This window comes from Pygocentrus nattereri, chromosome 3, assembly GCF_015220715.1.
Source record: "Pygocentrus nattereri isolate fPygNat1 chromosome 3, fPygNat1.pri, whole genome shotgun sequence".
In the NCBI taxonomy this organism is placed as follows: Eukaryota; Metazoa; Chordata; class Actinopteri; order Characiformes; family Serrasalmidae; genus Pygocentrus; species Pygocentrus nattereri.
This window is the reverse complement of record NC_051213.1, coordinates 15,575,720-15,595,417: the sequence shown is the minus strand read 5'-3', so window position 1 is coordinate 15,595,417 and position 19,698 is coordinate 15,575,720. Positions and strand designations below refer to the sequence as shown.

The window sequence follows — 19,698 nt, the reverse complement described above, 5'->3', positions numbered from 1 at the left end:
TAACTGCATTAAAACATTAATTCTACCCTAACTCCACACTTTAATAACACTCACGTGAGCTCCGGTTATATAGTTTCCATTATTTCCATATTGAAATAAGATTGTGATTTTTAATTTTAATAAATTAAAATAAACTGTACTTGTGTATTAAAATGTGCAGAGGTGAGTTCTCAGAGGATGTGTGCTTATTTTCACCAACAAAATCAACAAAACGTAATTGGGTTGCCCGAATTTAAGTATGTAACTACAATAACCACACAGGCAGGTACAGATGTAGTGCTTTACCTCTGATCGAGACGAAATCTGGTGTCTGTGGGGGGCAGTAGTGGTTTGGTCTGCGGGTCCAGTTCATTCAGCTCAAGAGCAAACTTAGTGAAGCCATAGTACTGCTCAAAGTCTGGAGGCATTAGATCTACACAAACACACCACAGCTCATTACACACTCCACAAACACATGCTTCTCTTAAAGAGCCCGTATTTTACACTTTCTTTTATTTTGTTTTTCATCTACCAAAAAAAGCTACAAACGGTCTGCAGTAATGATACTCCTTAACTTCAATCAAGGTGAATGGACAGCACTAAAGTGCTGTATCCTGAATGAGCCACACGTAAATGTGTTACGTGACATCACAACCATGCATTTAGAAATTTTACAGCATCTTACACCAAAGCTGTGGGCATAGATGAGTGAGATAGGTGGAATGAGTGAGAGAGCAAGGGAGCTAAAGAGAGACAGACAGAGAAAGGAAGGGGGAACGAGACAGAGAGAGAGTGAGGCTGAAATCTTACTGGTTCTCCAGATGCATGTAGTGGAGGGTGGGTTGCCACAGTATATTCCCTCGTGCCACTTCCCAAAAAGCTTGTGAATGACTTTCCCCTTGTGGTCAGTTACTGCTCCCTCCACTTCGTTCACACTGGAGTTCCAGTATTTGGCCTGCAGTGCACACAGACAGACATCAGTGCTGTACTGACATCAGCTAAATGTAGCCCTGCAAGATGAATGGACACGTCTGCATATTTGTAAAGCAAGTGTCCATTCTGCACTGGACAAGTGTCATGTAAGCAACCAAAGACAGACCCCTAAAGAGAAAGGTTAGAGGATGTAATAAAGCATCTTTTTATAAGGAAGACAGCCAAACTGCAGTATGCATTATAGAGAGTAAATGATTTGATTCAATTTGATACTTTAGTGGACAATTCAATACACCATGACATCTCAAATTTCACCAGGATTCGGTAATTTATTTTGGTAAAGAGTGCATACTTTATTCAATGCTGCTCTACTAAAATAAAAAATTCCAAAATCAACTATTTTAGGGGCCCTATTATACATTTTTCTTGTATTTATTTTTCTTCCAAAGTTCACTTATGATGGTTACAAGGATTTATGTATCATAACTGTTATCATTTGTGTAACTGTAAATAATTTCTACGTGACCATTTTCAAATCTTCTTTTATTCATTTTTTATCTGAATTAAACAAGCTGTTTTTTGTTACTGTGCCTTCAAGACTGATTAAATGTAAATGTTCTGATTGGGTGGAAACACCTTATAACTTCAGTGTGAATGGGTGGGCATTTAGGTGCATATATGAAAATATACAGATTTTTGTGTCATGACAAAACCATGAATTGATAAGAGTCTGTTTTTGCAGCTTAGTTTCCACATATGGACTGCATAGACCACGGAGTTAGTGGTACATGTTGAAACTACGCTAGAGTTCTTTTAAAAAAATGCTCCCTGTAAATCGCCACTTTCAGATCGACGCATCACGATGTCCAGTGTGCATTCCTGCTCTCCAGCAGATGGCGCAGTTGAGATAAGAATGAGTCATCGGACGGAATTGGGGCGGCAGCTAACGGGCCCTACGCAGAGGAACTGTAATCAATCACCTCTTTTCTCTCCTTTTCTCCCTCTATATATCTCTCTCTCCCTTCCTCTCAGTCTATTTGTCTCCTCTCTCTAGCAGAGTGACCCATAAGTCTTTAAAGGCTGTGGGAATTCTTTGGAGCCCTTTCAGCATCAAAGTTAATTCTCCATTCTCCTACAAGTTCTACCACACAGCTCCATCACTGTCAAAAAGAATGTGGTGTCTCCGTGGGGTAGGTGAGTGAGTGTGAAACACACACACACACACACACACACACACACACACACACACACACACACACACACACACACACACACAGCTTTAATGAATCAGAGACTCACAGCACAACTGCTGCACAACATACATGGTAACAAGCCTGAGAAGATAATATTTTCAGACACATCTGTTTGGCCAGATGTTCAGATCATGATGCTGATGACAGGTTCCTGAACTCCACCTTCATAATGATAGTGTTACATTGACAGTCATCATAAAATCATCAATAAAAATATCAAAAAATTAATAGTTTGACTACCAGTGATTCAGATTACATTTAAATGTCACCTAATTTAAGTTTTTAGTCTGGATCTCTGTGTAATGCATTGTTCTCATGCTGGCCTCCTGATACAACACAAGCACCTCTATTTTGCCAGATTAAAATCATTTAAGGTAATAGAAGATGTAATATAAGTAATATAAGTGATTATTATGCCAGTTTGTTGTGGGTGCTTATTGGTGTGAAGAGCAGATGTGGCTCACCTTAATGAAAGTGACTTTACACTGACAGATATCACTGCTGGAGTTCTTAATGGAGATTTCACCGTAGTGCTCAATCCAGCGCTGCCCACTCAGGATGTTGTGAATGCACGATGTCACTTTGTTCCACTCATAGTGGTCTCCCAGGCTGTGGGAGAAGGACAGAAACTAAGGCTGTGCGGGTGTACATATTCACCTTTAGATCTATCGATCTGAGGTTGTGCATTATTTTGTAGTCAGAGACATCCAAATAAGGAACTCCTGAGTGTTTCTGGGAAGGATTAATGACGTTTTTGTAAATCGCAGTCATGTCATAAAAAATATTTCAAAGCTGATACTTATTGTCTTATAATGCAGAGGAATCTGTGACATTCATTGAAAAATGTACACAGGATTTTTTTTTTTTTGAGTTTCAGGATGCAACAGTAGTGATTTTCAAAAATGATATTCAGTTTTCCCATAGAGAAAAACAGGTTACACCCACAGCTCTTACTTAGGCATCATAATCAACTTCAAAATGACAGCACACTGTCAGAGGACTATGGGTCAGACCCATATGGATACAACCAAGAGGTGTAAATCTTTAAATCTCTGACCTCACAATGATTCAATTCAATTATGATTCTTTACCCAATGATTCAGTGCATCGAGAAATCACCATAATTTGATTCATGATACAGAATTATTTTTGAAAACTGCATAAATGACATGAATATTGTCACTATCAGAACAAAATCTTCTAAGTTTTTGTGTTCATTTTTTACATCATTTGAAAATACAAGCTGTCCTTTACGTTGCGTCAAAATATGACTATGAATGGAGCAATGAAAATATCCAATTATATGAAGAAAAAAAATTAGTATTAACACAAAGTGAAGTTTTTTTTTTCTTCTGACAAGTTACCACTTAGGAGATATGACATTTTGTCTAACAGCAACAATGTACAAATCACGAATGCAAAAGTATTAAATTATTGTTTTGAATTAATTATTCTTTTGCATAGTTAGTCATGATGAATTTTTTGCACATTTTATTCTAGTTACAGTCATATGCAAAATTTTGGGCATTCCTGGTCAATTTGCATTTTTTATTGATTTTATTGAGATATATATACTTTAACAGTACATCTAGATCAGCGACTAGTGGAACTAGTGGAAAACAGTTCTACAAAGCAGAGTTGAGAAAGCAGGATATGTGCAAGCAAAAGACAGACAGTGTCAGATGACTCACCCCGGGAGAACCACATGAGTGGTGCCAACAGGAACAATCTCCATGGACTTCCCCCAGAACTTGTTTTTCCACCTGACATCTAAAGCCATCACACAAACACTCTGGTCACTCTGAGGAAAAACGACCACCCACAGCAAGAATGACAACTCCTAAACAAATCTACTCATAACTGACATGTTACCTTGCCAGAAGACGAAGTTTTTAGACTCAGCATGACATGCAGAGATAGGGGGATGATGGCTGACCTAGAGAGCGAGAGCGAGAGCGAGAGAGAGAGAGAGAGAGAGAGAGAGAGAGAGAGAAAATGATGACTATGATGACAGCTGAGAGTTACATAAGTACATATGTATACAAGCAAACCCATTCAGAGCATACAAACAGAAAGAGTATCCACACCTCTTCACAGCCTCCTACCTGCTCTGCAACGAAGCGGAATCCTTTGTCAGGCCGATCGCACTCGTATGTCTCCCCCAGCACAGGGTTAAAGGGTTTCCCTCCTGCTCTGTAGTAACTGGAGGCATAGCCTGACACCGCAAATGTCGCAATGTACACCTACACATTTAGAAAACAATAAACTCTGGGATCCTGGGCAAATTAAAGTGGTCCAGCTCTAATGCCAGAAAATCACTATACATTTTCTTGATCAAGTGTGATAATTGTGGAGTGTTAATTAAGACCTGAAACTACACCTGAACAGAGTACTCAAAAGTAAAGTCACTGTAGAATGAACTCAATATGCCATTAATAAGATGCAACTGTCCTTTTGCTGCCCAAAGTGAAATCATATTGACCCTTCTTTATCTAATGTTTTGTTTGCAATCCATTCTGACACTGTAACCCATTAAAATCTGTCTTGGCCATGTAATTGGAACACATGCATGTCCATATTGGCCATACTATGCTGTATCAGCTACTGTGTTTTCTACCACTGCTTAAAAGAAGCATGACCCTGCCTTTAGTGTTTGATGCACTGCAATAGTTTCTGAGTGAGCGTGCGCACATAGAACAGAATTATTATCACTAATGGCTTATTTTTTCCCTAAGACACCCCATAAAATATGAATGAAATTCAAAGTATATTTCCTTTTCATTTTTTTAAAATGCCCAAATCTTATACCAGGTACTGGTATTGGACCACTGTCAGCAGAAAACGCTGGGCTGGATATTGAAAGGAAGGAAAGGACTGTGTCTTGTAACAAATCTATCCTGAAAGAGTACTCACTCACATTGTGTGATGTGATGTTGTTAGCTGTTCCTTTGAGGTAATAGAGTTTTTGCCTAGTTTGAACATGATAATCCACTTTTAGATGCTCATCTGAAGAGCTATCAAAATAGCTCATTTTGAAGCTTAATAGTTTTTAGGAGAAAAATACCAGGTTGTAATCAGTTAATGCTCAAGGTTCCAATTTTTTGTTGGGTTACATTCTTTACATGTCAATATACACTACAGTGCAAATGTCTTAGGCAGACAAAAAAGCTGTTTAAAGGGCCTGTATCCTGAAAAAAACAAAACAAAAACATTTTCCCCAGTTTTTTAATGAAAAGATGTTAAAATACTAAACACTGCCGAAGTTTCAAAATGTACCAGTCATTCCCCAGATCATAAAGTCCATATATGAAAACTAAGCACAAAAAACAGCACATTTTGAATTTTGTGATGTCATGGAAAACAACTCATTAACACATATCTGTCTATTCAGCTTGTAGCAGTTTAGCCTTGCCCATTCTCGCTGGAATTATACGTGTTTCAACCCAGAAAGGCTATTTACACATATCATGCAAAATAATAATAGTAAAAATAATCTGCTTCATTCTAGGGCATAAAAAGAGTTTGAAATATCATCATGTAAAAGGGATTTTCTAATGATTTTGACAGATAACACAAGACAAACATTATCTGGATATCAAGAAAAAACATAAAAGAATACAGCTGGAAGTGTACACATTTGGTTCCTGACTTCATGATGCATTCCAGTCCTTGCATGGAATTGGTCAATTCCATCATCAGCAGCTGATTTAATTTAATTAAGGATTGATTAGATAAACTAGGTAGTCGATGGTAACTGCACACACTGGACATCCTCCTTCGCTTTAAAAATGGTTATGCCAACACACAGAGAACAACCACAATGGATTATTTATTTGTATATTTGTATTTATCTTAATGTTCGTTTTTATATTCTCAGTGGCCAAAATACTATATGTGTGCCAACAACATTGAGAAATCACATTACTAAAGGCAAAGAGCAGATTAAAACTTGAATAACTATAATCAGACATTAAAATGTTTATACTTTCAACCCTTTAAAATTCCAGGCTTTTTACATACGAAGGCTTATTATTCAGTAACTACAGAGAACTTCGGTGCAAACTGGCTGAGCCATTGTAAGATTATAGAAGTGTGCAGTAAAACTTTGGGCCCACTGATGAGCCCTGGCCATCTAAGGGGGTTAACAAGTCCTTGGCCAATCTTCCAATTTAGCTCACGAGCAATGATGCAATGTACATCTGTACATCAGTCATGCAAAAGTAAAACCACATCAGTATCAGGTATCATGCAGCACCACTACTACACTTTATGGGTGGTTGGAGTGAATGCTGACCTTACAGGCTTTAGTGGTGAGATGAGATCAGCTTGCGAAGATGAATTTCCGAAGATGATGGTAAATAATGCAGTTAGACTTAGCTCTCACCCTTCCTGAAAATGTTGAAACTTGAGGAGGGTGAAGCCAAATTGCTCTTGCCATAAAGATCATTATAAAGCCATCAGCACTTGTTAAGGATGAGGGACAATTCCATCTGCTCTTCGCCAAGCCATTATATATCACAGCAAGTTCTCTACTGTCTCTCTCTCTCTCTCTCTCTCTCTCTCTCTCTCTCTCTCTCTCACTCTAATGATTCTTGGGAGCACCCTAATGCAGGTCTATAACAAAGAGTCTGACTGGGGTCAGTCTGAACACTCATCTAATGGAGCACTGCTATGGCGGGAGAGAGGTAAATCACTCGGGTCCATTCACTGAGCAGTGAGTGGAGCACTCCACACCTTTCCTAATGTTGACTTAGACAATCAGCTTTCCATTACAGCTCTGCTGAGGTCTGTCATAGTTTTTATAAGACTCTTTCTCAAGTTTGCTACATCTGAGGTCCAAAGAAACAAAACTACTGGTTACACATCACTGAACATGAATGACTTAAGTAAAGCCAATTTTTATATAAATTTGTCTGCTCATCCTTGGCATGTAATACTAGGGAGAGAATCCATCCACCCATCCATCCATTTTCTAAGCCGCTTCTCCTTCAGGGTTGTGGAGGGGTGCTGGAGCCTATCCCAGCGGTCATTGGGTGGAAGGCAGGATACACCCTGGACAGGTTGCCAGTCCATCGCAGGGTAGGGAGAGAATGTGTCCATTTATTTATTTAATAAGCATCTAAAATTATCATTCACTCCCCAGTTCATATGGTCCAGCCACAGAAACATATCTACAAAAAAGCCTGTTTTGAATTGACTTTTTTTGTGATGCCATAATATTCAATCCATTTATATATATCCACCTATTCAGTCGAAAACATTTATACTGAAGTTATAAGGAGTGTTTCAAACAAGACACAATCAGACAGCCAATCAGAACAGAAATCTTTCATGTATATCAGTCTTAAAGATAACCACAATGCTCTTGTATTTGGCTGCTGTCTTTAAGGCATGATAAAAGATAAGCTATAAACCAACATTAAGCCTAAGCCTAGACAAAAGACAACATCCAGTTCCAAGACTAGGCTTAATCCACTCCCAGGAAGGTATTATTAAAATAAATATTAACTGAAACATCTTGTAAATCAACTCTATCATCTCTCTAAATGTCACTGGACTTGCTAAAGCAGAGGTGGCCAGAGCTCATTTCCCTGCAATGTAGATAATTCCACAGTGGTAGCTACACAGTCACGTCTAATGGCAGAGGCCATCAGATGAGCTTGGATTAGGCAGGCTTTTAAAGGCATGCTTAGAGTAATGGGAAATCTGATCAGCTAATAGAAAGTGACATCATAAATCACACGTCTCTGACTCAACAGAGGCAGCCTGTTTACATTATTGAAAACTATATGTCTGTGTGTGCATGAGAGAGAGAGAGAGAGAGAGAGAGAGAGTGTATGAGGCCAGAAAAATAAGGGGACTACTTGGAGGCATATCTGCAATAAAAAGTGCTGCTGGCTGCTGCATATTGATCTTAGAAAACCTTAATACCTTTAATCACTTCTTGCAAATGCTATGAAGATTTTTTGAGAAACACGTTTGAATAGAAGGAAATTAAATCACAAATTGATGGTAATGTTTAAAATGTGAGTGAAAGGATCTTATATAAGGCAAACTAAGCAGAAATAAATAAAAGAAACAAGAAAAAATCTAACTATGGTGTGCTTCCACTAATGTATGTATTGTGCTGGTTACACTGAGCTTCATGCAAATAATCTCTAATCAAGTGAGTAGCAAAAAAACAATCCTGTTTAAGCACCAGATGACAGATGCACAATATTTTTTTTGTTGCTCATTATTGTGATAATTGGCATTTGCCGTATTGATATCTGAGAAGGCTGTAATTTGGAAATGAGCTCTCAACACTACAACTGGCTATTTCTGCCATTTAATCTTCTCATTGTCTTTAATGCCAGGATTTCTCAATACAGTGTTGTATTTATTTGATATGTGAAGAAATCGATCAATAACAAACTGAAAATTTGCTGATCTTTACTGTTTGTTTAACAAACTTCCATTGTGAGCAAGCAAATGAATGAATATGAATATACTTCACACTTAATCAGCCTTTTATTGTTACTTTGATTAAACAAATCAATAATAAGCTCTTACTAATCTTACTTTCATTGTGAATGTGCGCTCTTGCTCAGAAACTATCACAGTGTATCTAACAATAATGCTCTTTTTATGCACTGATAGAAAACACAATAGCTCCTATTCCTTTACCCCCCTGTGTATCAGCCATGTATTACCACTTCGTTTGTGTGTGTTTGAGACATGTACCATGCGTTCAAACATGTCCTGTGTCTGTGCGGCTCGGTCCAGCAGCTCGCTGTATTCCAGCTCCTCACACAGCCTCTGTAGGGTGTTGAGTGGCTCATTCAGCTGTACAGGCATGGCCACCTTGGACAGGTCCTTCCCTATATTGTTCCTCAGGATGTTCCACAGGCTGATGTTACTGGTGTTGGGGCTGGGGGAGGGCAGGAAGGTGCGCCGCTGTCCCTGGGGGGTGCCATTCTCAACACAGTCTAAAAACACAGTAGCTGCTCTGTAAGATCCAGTAGTTTAAAATATATATTAGTACTTAAAATATTTATCTCAAGCCAGCAGAAGCTGACTATTCATAATGAGTTCAGGCCAGGTTGGACAGTTTTGGTCAGGTTAGGCTATCATTCCTCAGACTTCTGTCAGACTTTAGTCAGGGTTCCTAATAGCCTGTCTCCATGTTTAATGCATTTTGTCTCTTGCTTTTATTTTTCTCCCCCAAACTTGAGGTGTCACTCATGCTACTGTTGCACTGAGGTCAGCATGAGAACAATGCAAAGTTTATTCAAACTCTAAATGGTGGAGAACTACCTGTAGGAACTAGATAGCTGATCATTAGGCTATTAATTTTTTTTCTACAACCACAACTGATATTTATGCCTTGTTATTTGGTATACCTGATCATATTAAGCACAAATCATCATATTATTTAAAAATCAAAAATCACTTCCATCTTTAATATGTGTTCTGTGTTTTGTTTAGCTCACATGTATCAGTGGACAGGGAAAAAATATCAACCACTTATATCAGTGACACCCCCACACCCACCACCTCCACCAATCTTCAACCATAAATGCTTAGCTTTGTCACACACCCTCCCTCAGAAATATGTCATGGTATGCAAGCAAAATGCATTATGATTTCCCATTTACATTGACTTTACTTGTCTCATGATGGCCATGACTGTTGCTACAAACTTAAAAGGCATTAGTGACATGGATTTTTTTGGTCTCCTGTTAATTGTGTTGGGTTCTGAATAAGTTCAGAAAGAACTCTGTCAGGCTATAGTTGATTTCGGACAAAATTTTGTTGGGTTATATATGGGTTTGGTTGGATCAGACTTAAGCAAAATGTTCTTTATTTGGGCTCAGATTAAATTTTAGGCATAATTACAGCTCCATATCATATGCTTCAGAGCTGTCTTTGAGTTGTGAAAGAACTACACATTAACTATGCCTAGTTGTTGCCCATGTTGGCTGTGTAATATTCATCTTCTGTTTGGCTTGTCAGGTTTTTATTCTGAATGAGCAACCTTTATATTTTAGCTACCATCAGACCGAAGGGCAACAGATCCAGAGAGACAGAACATCTGCTCATGAAAAGCTCACCTGAGTTGAGCCTCTCATTTTGGGCTTCGTTGCTGAAGTTGTCCATGGAGACGTTGTCACTGATATCGCTGATGTACGAGTCGTCTTCTGAAGGCTGGCAGGACAAAGAACACATCCTCATTATAGCCTGTCAACTTAAATATGTCAGCCCACCTTCTCCTCACTGCAGGTTACTGACACCCCAGGAGGATGACTGATCTTTCTGCTCCTCTAATTCCACCTCCATTACGGCACTAAGAGCCTGGCTGAAGAGTGTGAGATTTGTGTGGTGTGTGTGTTTGAATGAGAGTAAGCATGGAGGACAGAGAGACATAGAGAAAGAAAGAGAAAGAGAAAGAAAGAGAGAGGGGGGAGGTGGGATTTCTCAAGGGATGACAACAAATTTTCACTTTGGTCTGTGGAGGGATATTTTTAGACGTAAGCAATTAAGTCCATTTTCACATTACTTCTGCTACTGGAGCTGCAAGGGCAGGCCTGGATAGAGCAAAAACAAATAAACAAATAAGTAAATTAATATGGGAGAGCAAGAACAAAGAGTAAAAGATGAGGGACAGAGAAATAGAGAGATAGAGGGAGTTAGTGAGAGGAAAGGGAGAGACAAGAGATGGAGAGATACAATAAGAGATATAGAAAAAGTGAGAGAGAGAGACAATGAGAGAAAGATAAAATGTGAGCAAGAGAGAAAAGATGAGGGGGAGAAAGAGTGAATAAATGAGAAAGTGAAAGAGAGAGGCATTTAACACCTTTTCTCCACATTTGAAACCACTGTTAAGTCTGATTTATAGTCCATCATTCATGTTGTAACTGTAGTACTGTAGACTGTAGTAACAAATCACTGCTGTCCCCCTTTTAAAGTTTTTCAGTTTTTTACATAATTTGAAAATGCCTGTTGCTCTTTACAGTGTACATACATTTCTTGATGAATGGACTAAAAGAAATGGCCCAAAATAACTGGTTCCATGGACTTTCGTCTGGTTCCATGGACTTACATTAAAAGTAAAGTAGTTTTTTTTTCCTTCTCCTGTAAAGTTACCATTTTGGAAATAACCTTTGGAGAGGTTTTCTTCCAATAACAGTGAAATGCTAGTAAAGTTTAGATCAACACAACCCCAGCACTGCTGCACACCAACCACACTGAACTACAGAGCAGAATCCAGCCCACACACTACTTCAAACACTGCATGTTTAATTTTTTGAGTCACACAGCAGGGCAGGCAAAGTGAAGGTGGTGACTGACGGTGGTAAAGTGAAACTGCAGAAACAACATCACTCTATAAAGGTAATATGAGTGATAAACACATATAATCAGTTACAGTGGTGCAGAATATGGACAGAATAAGGGGTGTGATATTAATGGACAAAAGACTGACATCACTAGATAAAAACACATAAGGCATAGACAGCGTGACGAAACACTGAATGTTCTCACCTCGTTCTCAGAAGAGCTTGCTGACAACAAGACTTCCTGGGCGTCAAAGAACTCTGACAGCGACTCTGTGATGGAAGTTCGGCTCTCATTGGACGCTTGGTGGACAAGGGGGCGGGCACAGTCTGTAGAGTCCTGCTTCTGGTGGGACAAATCAAAATGAATAATAATAATAATAATTCACTGGACTGGTGCTCTCTGACATTTGCACAATATGGTATATATAGATTTATATGCTGTGGTGTACATATAGTTGTATACATATAAAAGTTTTGGCCCCCCTGGTTTTGTGGATTTTCTAACAGAAGACAGGTTAACAAACCCTGTTAATGCACAATTGCTCGTTTTTTAATTTAACATATTGAAACATACGTAAAAATAAAACAAAAAAAGTTTTTCCATTTTCAATTTTCCAATATATTACTTGTAGATAATAAGTAAATAAATAAATAATGATATGAATATATAAAAAAGTAAAGTAAAATTTATTTATACAGCACTTTTCACCACTTTTCATATAAATTGTGATATAAACTGTGCCATATACTTTACAGAATGTGCCCTTTTTATGTTTGTTCCCTGCAGAGGATATGTTAACTTATTTTCATTTAGAAAATCAGAAAATATGTAGTATGACTGTATATTCAAGTTTTGCCTATAGTTATACAGTGCCTTGCAAAAGTATTCAACTCCTGTAAAAGTCATTAGATTTGTCTAGATTACAAATGATAATGTCATTTTATTTTAAATTACCAACCCCGAATTTTTATTCATTTAAGGTGAACATTTAAAGTGATATTAGTTTTATGCAATAATATACTGTACATACTAATGGAAAATGTTGCTTGCATAAGTTTGTGCTGTGAAAGCTTTAAGTTTACACAGATGAAAGATATTTCCTTAATGAAGATAAACTGACTTACAATTGGCCTCTACTTGTAAATTATTTAAAAAGCCTACTTCCCCTGGATAAAAGACCCTCTTAATTACATTACTATCAATCAGACTGTGAATCTAAATAAAAGTTGTGCCCAAAGAGCATGAAAAAAACTAAAGAAATAAAAGTTATGAAGTTATAGATACAGACAAAATATGAAAAGATCACAGAATATTATCCAAGTGTTTGAACATCCCAGTGAGCACTGTTGGATCAATGGAAATGGCAACTAAATCACACCACCAAGACACTGCCTAGACCAGCCATCTTTAGAACACAGCGATCACTTTGATGATGCTCAGTGGGCAAGACTGGAGTCAAGGTACTCCAGTCAACAATATCAACAGATCTGCATATAACTGGCCAATACAGGGGGGTGGCTAGAAAGAAGTCATTACTGAAAGAAAAACATCAAAGCACGTCTGGACCCAGCTAAAATGTGGGACAAGGTTCCGTGGTCAAATTAAAAATTTTGTGTTTCACACAAACCTAACACTGCCCATTCCTTAACAAACACCATCCCAACAGCGAAGAATGTAGGTGGCAGCATCAGGTTGTGCAGATGCTTTTCCTCAATGGGGTCTGGACATCTTGATATAATTGAAGGACACATGGATGGTACAAAATCCCAAGAGATACTGCAAGACAATCTTGCATTAAAGCTTGGGACAAACTTCACCTCTCAGAAGGACAGTTTTCCCAAAAACAAGGAGCGGTAAAACAACAAAAAGAAGAATATTCTAAAGTCTCCAAGTCAAAGATCTCAGTCCGATTGAGAATCTGTGGTTCTATTTAAAATTGCAGCCAAAAAGGGTCATCCAACCAATCTGTCAGGAATGGGTGAAAATCATTCCCGAACAGTTTGCAAAGCTGATAGAAACTTACTCCAACAGAGTTGCTCCAAAAGGTTGTTCTACATGTACTAAATACTTATGTAAATAGCATTTTTCAGGTTTAATTTTTTTAAAAGATCCAGTGACAAATAATGTATTTTGACTATCAAAACCATCTTTAAGAGCATAATCTGTTTGTAATCTGTGTGTCATTTCTAATCCATATGCATGTAATGACATGAAGGGGGTTGAACACTTTTTCAAGGCTCTGTGTATATTATATATATATATATATATATATATATATATATATATATATATGCCTGTGCATTAAATATGGTATAGGCAATGCATATTTACTGCACATTCATTTAGCTACTCACCAGGCAGAATATTGCAAATAATGAGCAAATGTAGCTTTGATCTAAATAAATTTATAATTAAAAAATTTTTTAAAAAATCAAACACCCACAAAAAAACAAAAAAAAAAACAAATGATTACTCTTTTTTTCCTCGAAGATGAATAGATAAAATACAGCCAAATCCAATTAGCAAAGATTTCACTCACATCATAGCTCCTGCTTCTAAACAGGAAAGAAAGGCATAAGTTGGTAGAGCAAGCCAAGCTAATTAGTGGAGAAAGAAAGCGTTGACTCAACTGTTGATTCAGAAAGTCAGCTGTTGACAGAGCTACCCCACAGGATACACTACTGATAGCATATTTGGATGTAGGTTTGCATGTGTGGGAGTTTGCTTGGCTGCTCAGGCGTGGGTGTCAAGAGACTTCATTAACTTGCACCGACTTCACTAACTCTGCATTGCATCCGTATTTATGACATACAAGAATTCCACAGAGGGGCTAAGAGTACTTCTAAAAGGCTAAGAGAGTCGACTACACTTGAGTAAGAGTAGAGTAGAGTAACTCTCATTAACTGTATGTGAGAGTAGAAAGCTCCTACTTCAAAACACTCTGTAAAATGAAAAGTGTCTAAATTAAATTTGAATTAAACAGTAGATGTTTTCAGGTTCGTACTTTCATCAGCACTTTTAAACAATGCAAGGAAATATAAAAATGTTCCTGCACTGCTAAAAATCTTATCTTGGATCTAGACAACGTTTATAACATTTCTTATTATACAACTATTAGAATTAGAATATTATATGCTTATTCAGCTTATTCTGAATAAGTACTCATTGTTCACTTCATTATGTGCACCTCCCTTGTTTCTAAACTCTTTGTCCATTTTATCAGCTCCACTTACCATATAGGTACACTTTGTAGACCATCTGCTTTTCTGCCGACTTTGTTAGCCCCCTTTACCCTGTTTTTCAATGGTCAGAACCCCCACAGTACCATCACGGAGCAGGTAGTATTTGGGTGGTGGATTATTCTCACCAATGCAGTGACACTGACGTTGTGGTGGTGTGTTAGTGTGTGTTGTGCTGCTACAAGTGGATCAGACACAGCAGTACTGATGGAGTTTTTTTAAACACTGTGTCCACTCACTGTTCACCCTATTAGACATTCCTACCTACAGGGTCCACCTTGTAGAAGTAATGTCAGAGACAATAGCTCATCTGTTGCTGCACAATTTGTGTTGGTCATCCTCTAGTCCTTCTTCAGCGGTTAGAGGACACTGTTAGCTGGACATTTTTGGTTGGTGGATTATTCTCAGTGCAGCAGTGACACTGGAGTTTAAAAACTCCAGCAGCACTGCTGTGTCTGATCCACTCGCACCAGCACAACACACACTAACATGGGAGGACGGTGGGTTACAAACTGTAGAGAAACAGATAGACTACAGTCTGTAATTGTAAAACTACAAAATACTAATACCTATACGGTACATGGAGCTGATAAAATGGACAAAGAGTGGAATAGATATCTAGAGATAAAAATATCTAAGAACAATACAAAAAACCATCAAGAAATAACATGAATGGGTTAAAAGAATACTCCTATGTGTTTCCACCTAACCTACGCCTCAGGTGCAGCATATGTTCAGTTCCCATAATTTTTGTTATTGCTAAAGTTACTGAACTCAGTAAAAGAACAGAAAAAATATTGACTATAAACACTTAACAGAAGCCAATGGGCAGGTGCTGAAGCATTGATGGTGCAGTTACCACACCCACCTGCAGGGGCACAGTGCTGCAGTTTTTAAGGACAGTGGGCTCTGAGATATGCGACTCAATGTGTATCTTGCAAAGGCGCTCTCTCAGATCAGAGTTCTGTGCTAAAGCCTGCAAAGGCAAACAGCAACCGGCACACACACAAACACACGCAAACACACAGAACAAGCAGAGTTCTCTGAAGATTCTGTACTCCAACCAAAGAGAACAAACCTAAAACTACCTTGATGTGTTTTCAGAATTTTACATTTTTTAAATGTGCCAAGAACTCAAACTGAGTCAAACTAAGTCTGTTTCATGAGCAGAGGCCTTAAAGATCCCTCTGAGCTTCTGAGCTATTGTTTTAGGGTTTTGCTCTCACTCACAATATGTTAATGCATACAGTGAGGGAAATTTTCCACCAAAATGACTCAGTGAGGAAGGTGAGTCATTGCAATATGAAATTACTGGAATTAGTCAACTGTGCCTCAAGCATGTGAGATGTGCTCCTGTGAAGACTTTATTGTTCTAAAGGATTATGAAAACACTGTGTAATGTGAATTCTCTAATGAACTAAAGTATAATACAGTTATGTAGTTTTTCATAAACCCTTCTAAACAAAAACTAAATATAAGGAGTCTAAGGATAAACGTCATCCAAGGAAAAAAATGTAAACAACTAAAATGAACTTTAAGTCAGCCTGACAAAGCTGTTGCTATGAAATACCAGGTTTGCTAAGGAGCTGCTGTTATTCCAAGCAGTTGCTAAAGTGTTGCTAGGCCATTGGATGGAATCCAAAGGTGGTTGCTAAAGCACTCCAAGGCTGTTACTATGGTATCCAAGGTGGTTGCTAAGGAGTTGATAGACTGTTGCTGTGTTATCCTAGGTGGTTGCTAAGGTGTTTCTACTGCTACTGCTACGGATTCCCCGGCAGTTGCTAAGGCATGCAAGGTCATTGCTATGGTATGGTATTTAAGGTGTTGCTTTGTTGTACCCCAGGCAGTTGGTAAGTTGTTGCTATAGTATCCTGGGTGGTTGCTAAGGTGTTGCTAGACCTATGCTATGGTATCCCACGTGGTTGCTAATATGTGTGTATGCTAGTATATATGTGAATTTGTATGTAATGTCTTTGAGGGGCAGTGTGAGAAATGTCTTTGGGAATTTTCCTGTGGAAAAAATGAATGGTGTTTCAATGAATGCTGTATGAAAACTGTATATGCGATCAATCCCAAAAGCATAAGTACATTATTCCTGTATCCAGGCTTTAAGATTCTGCACAGTGTTGTGATTCTAGTTTAAAACCCACATTAAGTAATGTTTTACAGAACAACAAACCTCACACATTTGTCAGTTACACCATACAAAGCTGTGGTTAGTGCAGTGCATTGAAGAAATGTGCAGGTTACAAAGAGTCAGGTTCTTTGAATGAAGTTACAAAGCAGCTGCAGAAAGAAGCATGCAGAAAGAGCAAGTACATTTGTCTGTGTGTGTGTGGTGGGCTTACAGCAGCCAGGGCACTCTTCAGGCCCAGCAGCTGTGTGGATGGAGCTGCACAGGCCTCTTGCTCCAGCATCTGTCTCAGTCTCTCCTTCTCTGCTGTCAGTGAGCTTAAGGCGGTCTTCATGCTAGCGTGCACTGAAATCACAAACACATCCAATCTGCTTTGCTGTGAATGCACTACTAAAATAAAAGTTTGTATTTTCTATCCAGGTTTTCCTGTCCATCATCTACACAATCACAGTGGCATGTAATCCAGAGTAAGTTTTATTTTAAAACATTTTTTTGCCCTCTGTTGCTGAATGCACAGCAGCACACAGATTGGTTTTCATATCAGCTGTGGAAGAGTAGTCTTTATCAGTACCTGGATTAATGTACTGTGCTTATAATGGAGAAAGCATGCTTCCTTGATGCCTTTTATTAATTATTTGCATGAAGGGCCCAGCAGTATGACGTAAAAGTAAGAGAAAGTGCCCCACTGAGCATGATGTACACAAAGTACTACTAATGGAAACTCCTTTCATAGCTTACATTTTAAATGGCAATTAACCTTTTATCAGCTAAAAACATGAGACCTGTCTTTTTTCTCTGTCTATTAGCATTATACACAGAGTTACCAATTTATTAGGTTGACCTTGTACCTACATTCTGAATAATTTTTTATATTCCTTTTAGCCTAGCCACCACTGCTGAATGGCTTGATTAGGGCTGCCCAAAGTGGGGTCTGTACTGTTGGAGGGCCACAAGGACATTTGACTTGGCCCACCAGAAATTTGCTAGCAGTAGTTGTAACCTGCAAAGCCTACCTACATGGTAGGGTTTTATGATAAAAGGCCAATGAGTTTAGGTAAAATCTAGGTGTATCTAATAAAGTGGCAACTAAGTGCTTCCTAACCTTAGAAGCAAACAAAACAAAACCCATGCAAATGTATTTCTCTGACTGATAGCTGTTTCCCTCGGAGAGCTATGGAGACAGGCTGGAAGAACAAGCCCTCTGAGGGTGAGCTCAGCAGGTGTGTGCTACTCTGCTGCACGTGATGGAATGTCTCACACTCGGAGGGGCTGCCTGTCACATGAAGGTGGAGGAAACCATGTTTAAAAATCTAATGGAGAAAAACTGTGACAAAGAATTTGTAATCAACAGCTGTTGCTCATTAACCAGCACTGGCACAATCTCCGGAATTAAGAACCATTGTGTGTCTTCTGGCTGCTTCATTTCCCTTGCAGATAAGGTGTCATTATTTTGCTAAAAACTACATGGGGAGAGACAGAGCTGAACAGAAGTACAGAAAAATACTCATTTAGTGGGATTCTGCACAACTCACAATTGTTGGCGATGCGGCAGAAGTCTTCCTGCAGTTTGGACACGTCTGTAGGCAGGTCAAGGGGTTCTGAATAGCTTTGCTCACTGGCCAGATCAGCAGAGGACAGGTTGGGATTGGATGCATGAAGGCGAATGGACCCTGATGAGATACAGCTGGGAACCTGAAGCCGAAAGAGACAAGAACAACAGCATGCTAGATTTGCAAGAAAGGAAATTAAAAAAAAAAAAAACTTGTATTTTATCTCCATGTGCCAAGGCAACAAACTCTCTATTGCATTCAATGCTTCCATTATGTAGTTAAAGAAAACACAGTAGCACACAGAAAGAACCAATGATGTGTGTGATATAATTTCCTATGCTCAACATGTTTGGTGTGATAGGATTACATCACACAGAGTTGTATGATTAATGAGAATGTTCACAGAATGCTTAAAATAAAATTCAATGAACCACAGCAGTGGGAACCCCCAGAGCATTCCAGGAGGATCAGAGAAGGCCTAATACTTTCGGTGAAATAAAAAATACAAGCATGTAATTTTTTGTTCATTTTTATGTAGTATAATTATCATGTCTTTTGCATTTAAATTCTGGGAGTATGATGGAAATACTCTCAATTATTAAAGTTTTGGTTGGAAACCAAAGGGTTAAATGAGTGAAACAGGATATTATCAAATTAGGACTTTATTTTTTGTATCTACGTAGATACAGCCAGGTGAGTTCTCTTATTGGTTAGGACTTCAGGAGTTGAACTGAAGGTTTTGTGTGACACTAAGCAAAACATAATTAAGAACTGACAGTGGGAGCAATCAATAACGTGAAAAGGTTGGGACCAGTTTTGACAGGAAAAAGTCAATGTAGGCCTTCTGGAAGACTTAGATATGTCACTAACTATAAATATCCCTTTAATATCTTCACCAAGAAAAAAGCAATGGATTTTTTAATTTTGTTGGGGGGGGGGGGGGGGTTGCAATAATAAAAATGCATTTTCTTTTTTTTTTTTAATATTCACGTCTATCAAACTGTTGAGATGGCACTTTGTGGCAAAATCAGAACTCAAAATGTTCGATCCCTGGTGATGCTACAGCCGTATGTAGCCGGGAGTCCAAGAGAGCACAGTTAGCCTTGCTCTCTCTGGGTGGGTAGGATGGCCCCCCTTCTCACCCCCATCACTGCGACGCTACTCAACACAGGCATCTGTTAGCTGATGTAACAGATCTGGTGGTTGGCGATTTCCATATACTCCGAGCGCGTACAGCTGTTCAATGACTTTACGTGAGCGGCAGTTCGAAATGATGCTGCAGCACTTCACAG

The 19,698-nt window shown here is 38.6% G+C and overlaps 1 protein-coding gene across 2 annotated transcripts in view; it reads right to left on the bottom strand.

Moving 5' to 3' along the window:
• Nucleotides 1-19,698, bottom strand: part of osbpl3b (oxysterol binding protein-like 3b) — a 77,350-nt gene that overhangs the window by 7,303 nt on the left and 50,349 nt on the right. The window contains exons 11-22 of one of the 2 annotated variants that reach the window (XM_017721090.2): nt 18,389-18,548; nt 17,071-17,201; nt 15,591-15,698; nt 11,688-11,825; nt 10,259-10,352; nt 8,889-9,133; nt 4,271-4,408; nt 4,038-4,101; nt 3,857-3,935; nt 2,630-2,774; nt 790-934; nt 286-412 (exon numbers count right to left, since the gene is read on the bottom strand). In XM_017721090.2, coding sequence (XP_017576579.1) covers nt 286-412; nt 790-934; nt 2,630-2,774; nt 3,857-3,935; nt 4,038-4,101; nt 4,271-4,408; nt 8,889-9,133; nt 10,259-10,352; nt 11,688-11,825; nt 15,591-15,698; nt 17,071-17,201; nt 18,389-18,548 — 1,574 coding nt within the window. The remainder of the gene's footprint in view (nt 1-285; nt 413-789; nt 935-2,629; nt 2,775-3,856; nt 3,936-4,037; nt 4,102-4,270; nt 4,409-8,888; nt 9,134-10,258; nt 10,353-11,687; nt 11,826-15,590; nt 15,699-17,070; nt 17,202-18,388; nt 18,549-19,698) is intronic. The other variant, XM_017721091.2, reaches the window with a different exon arrangement.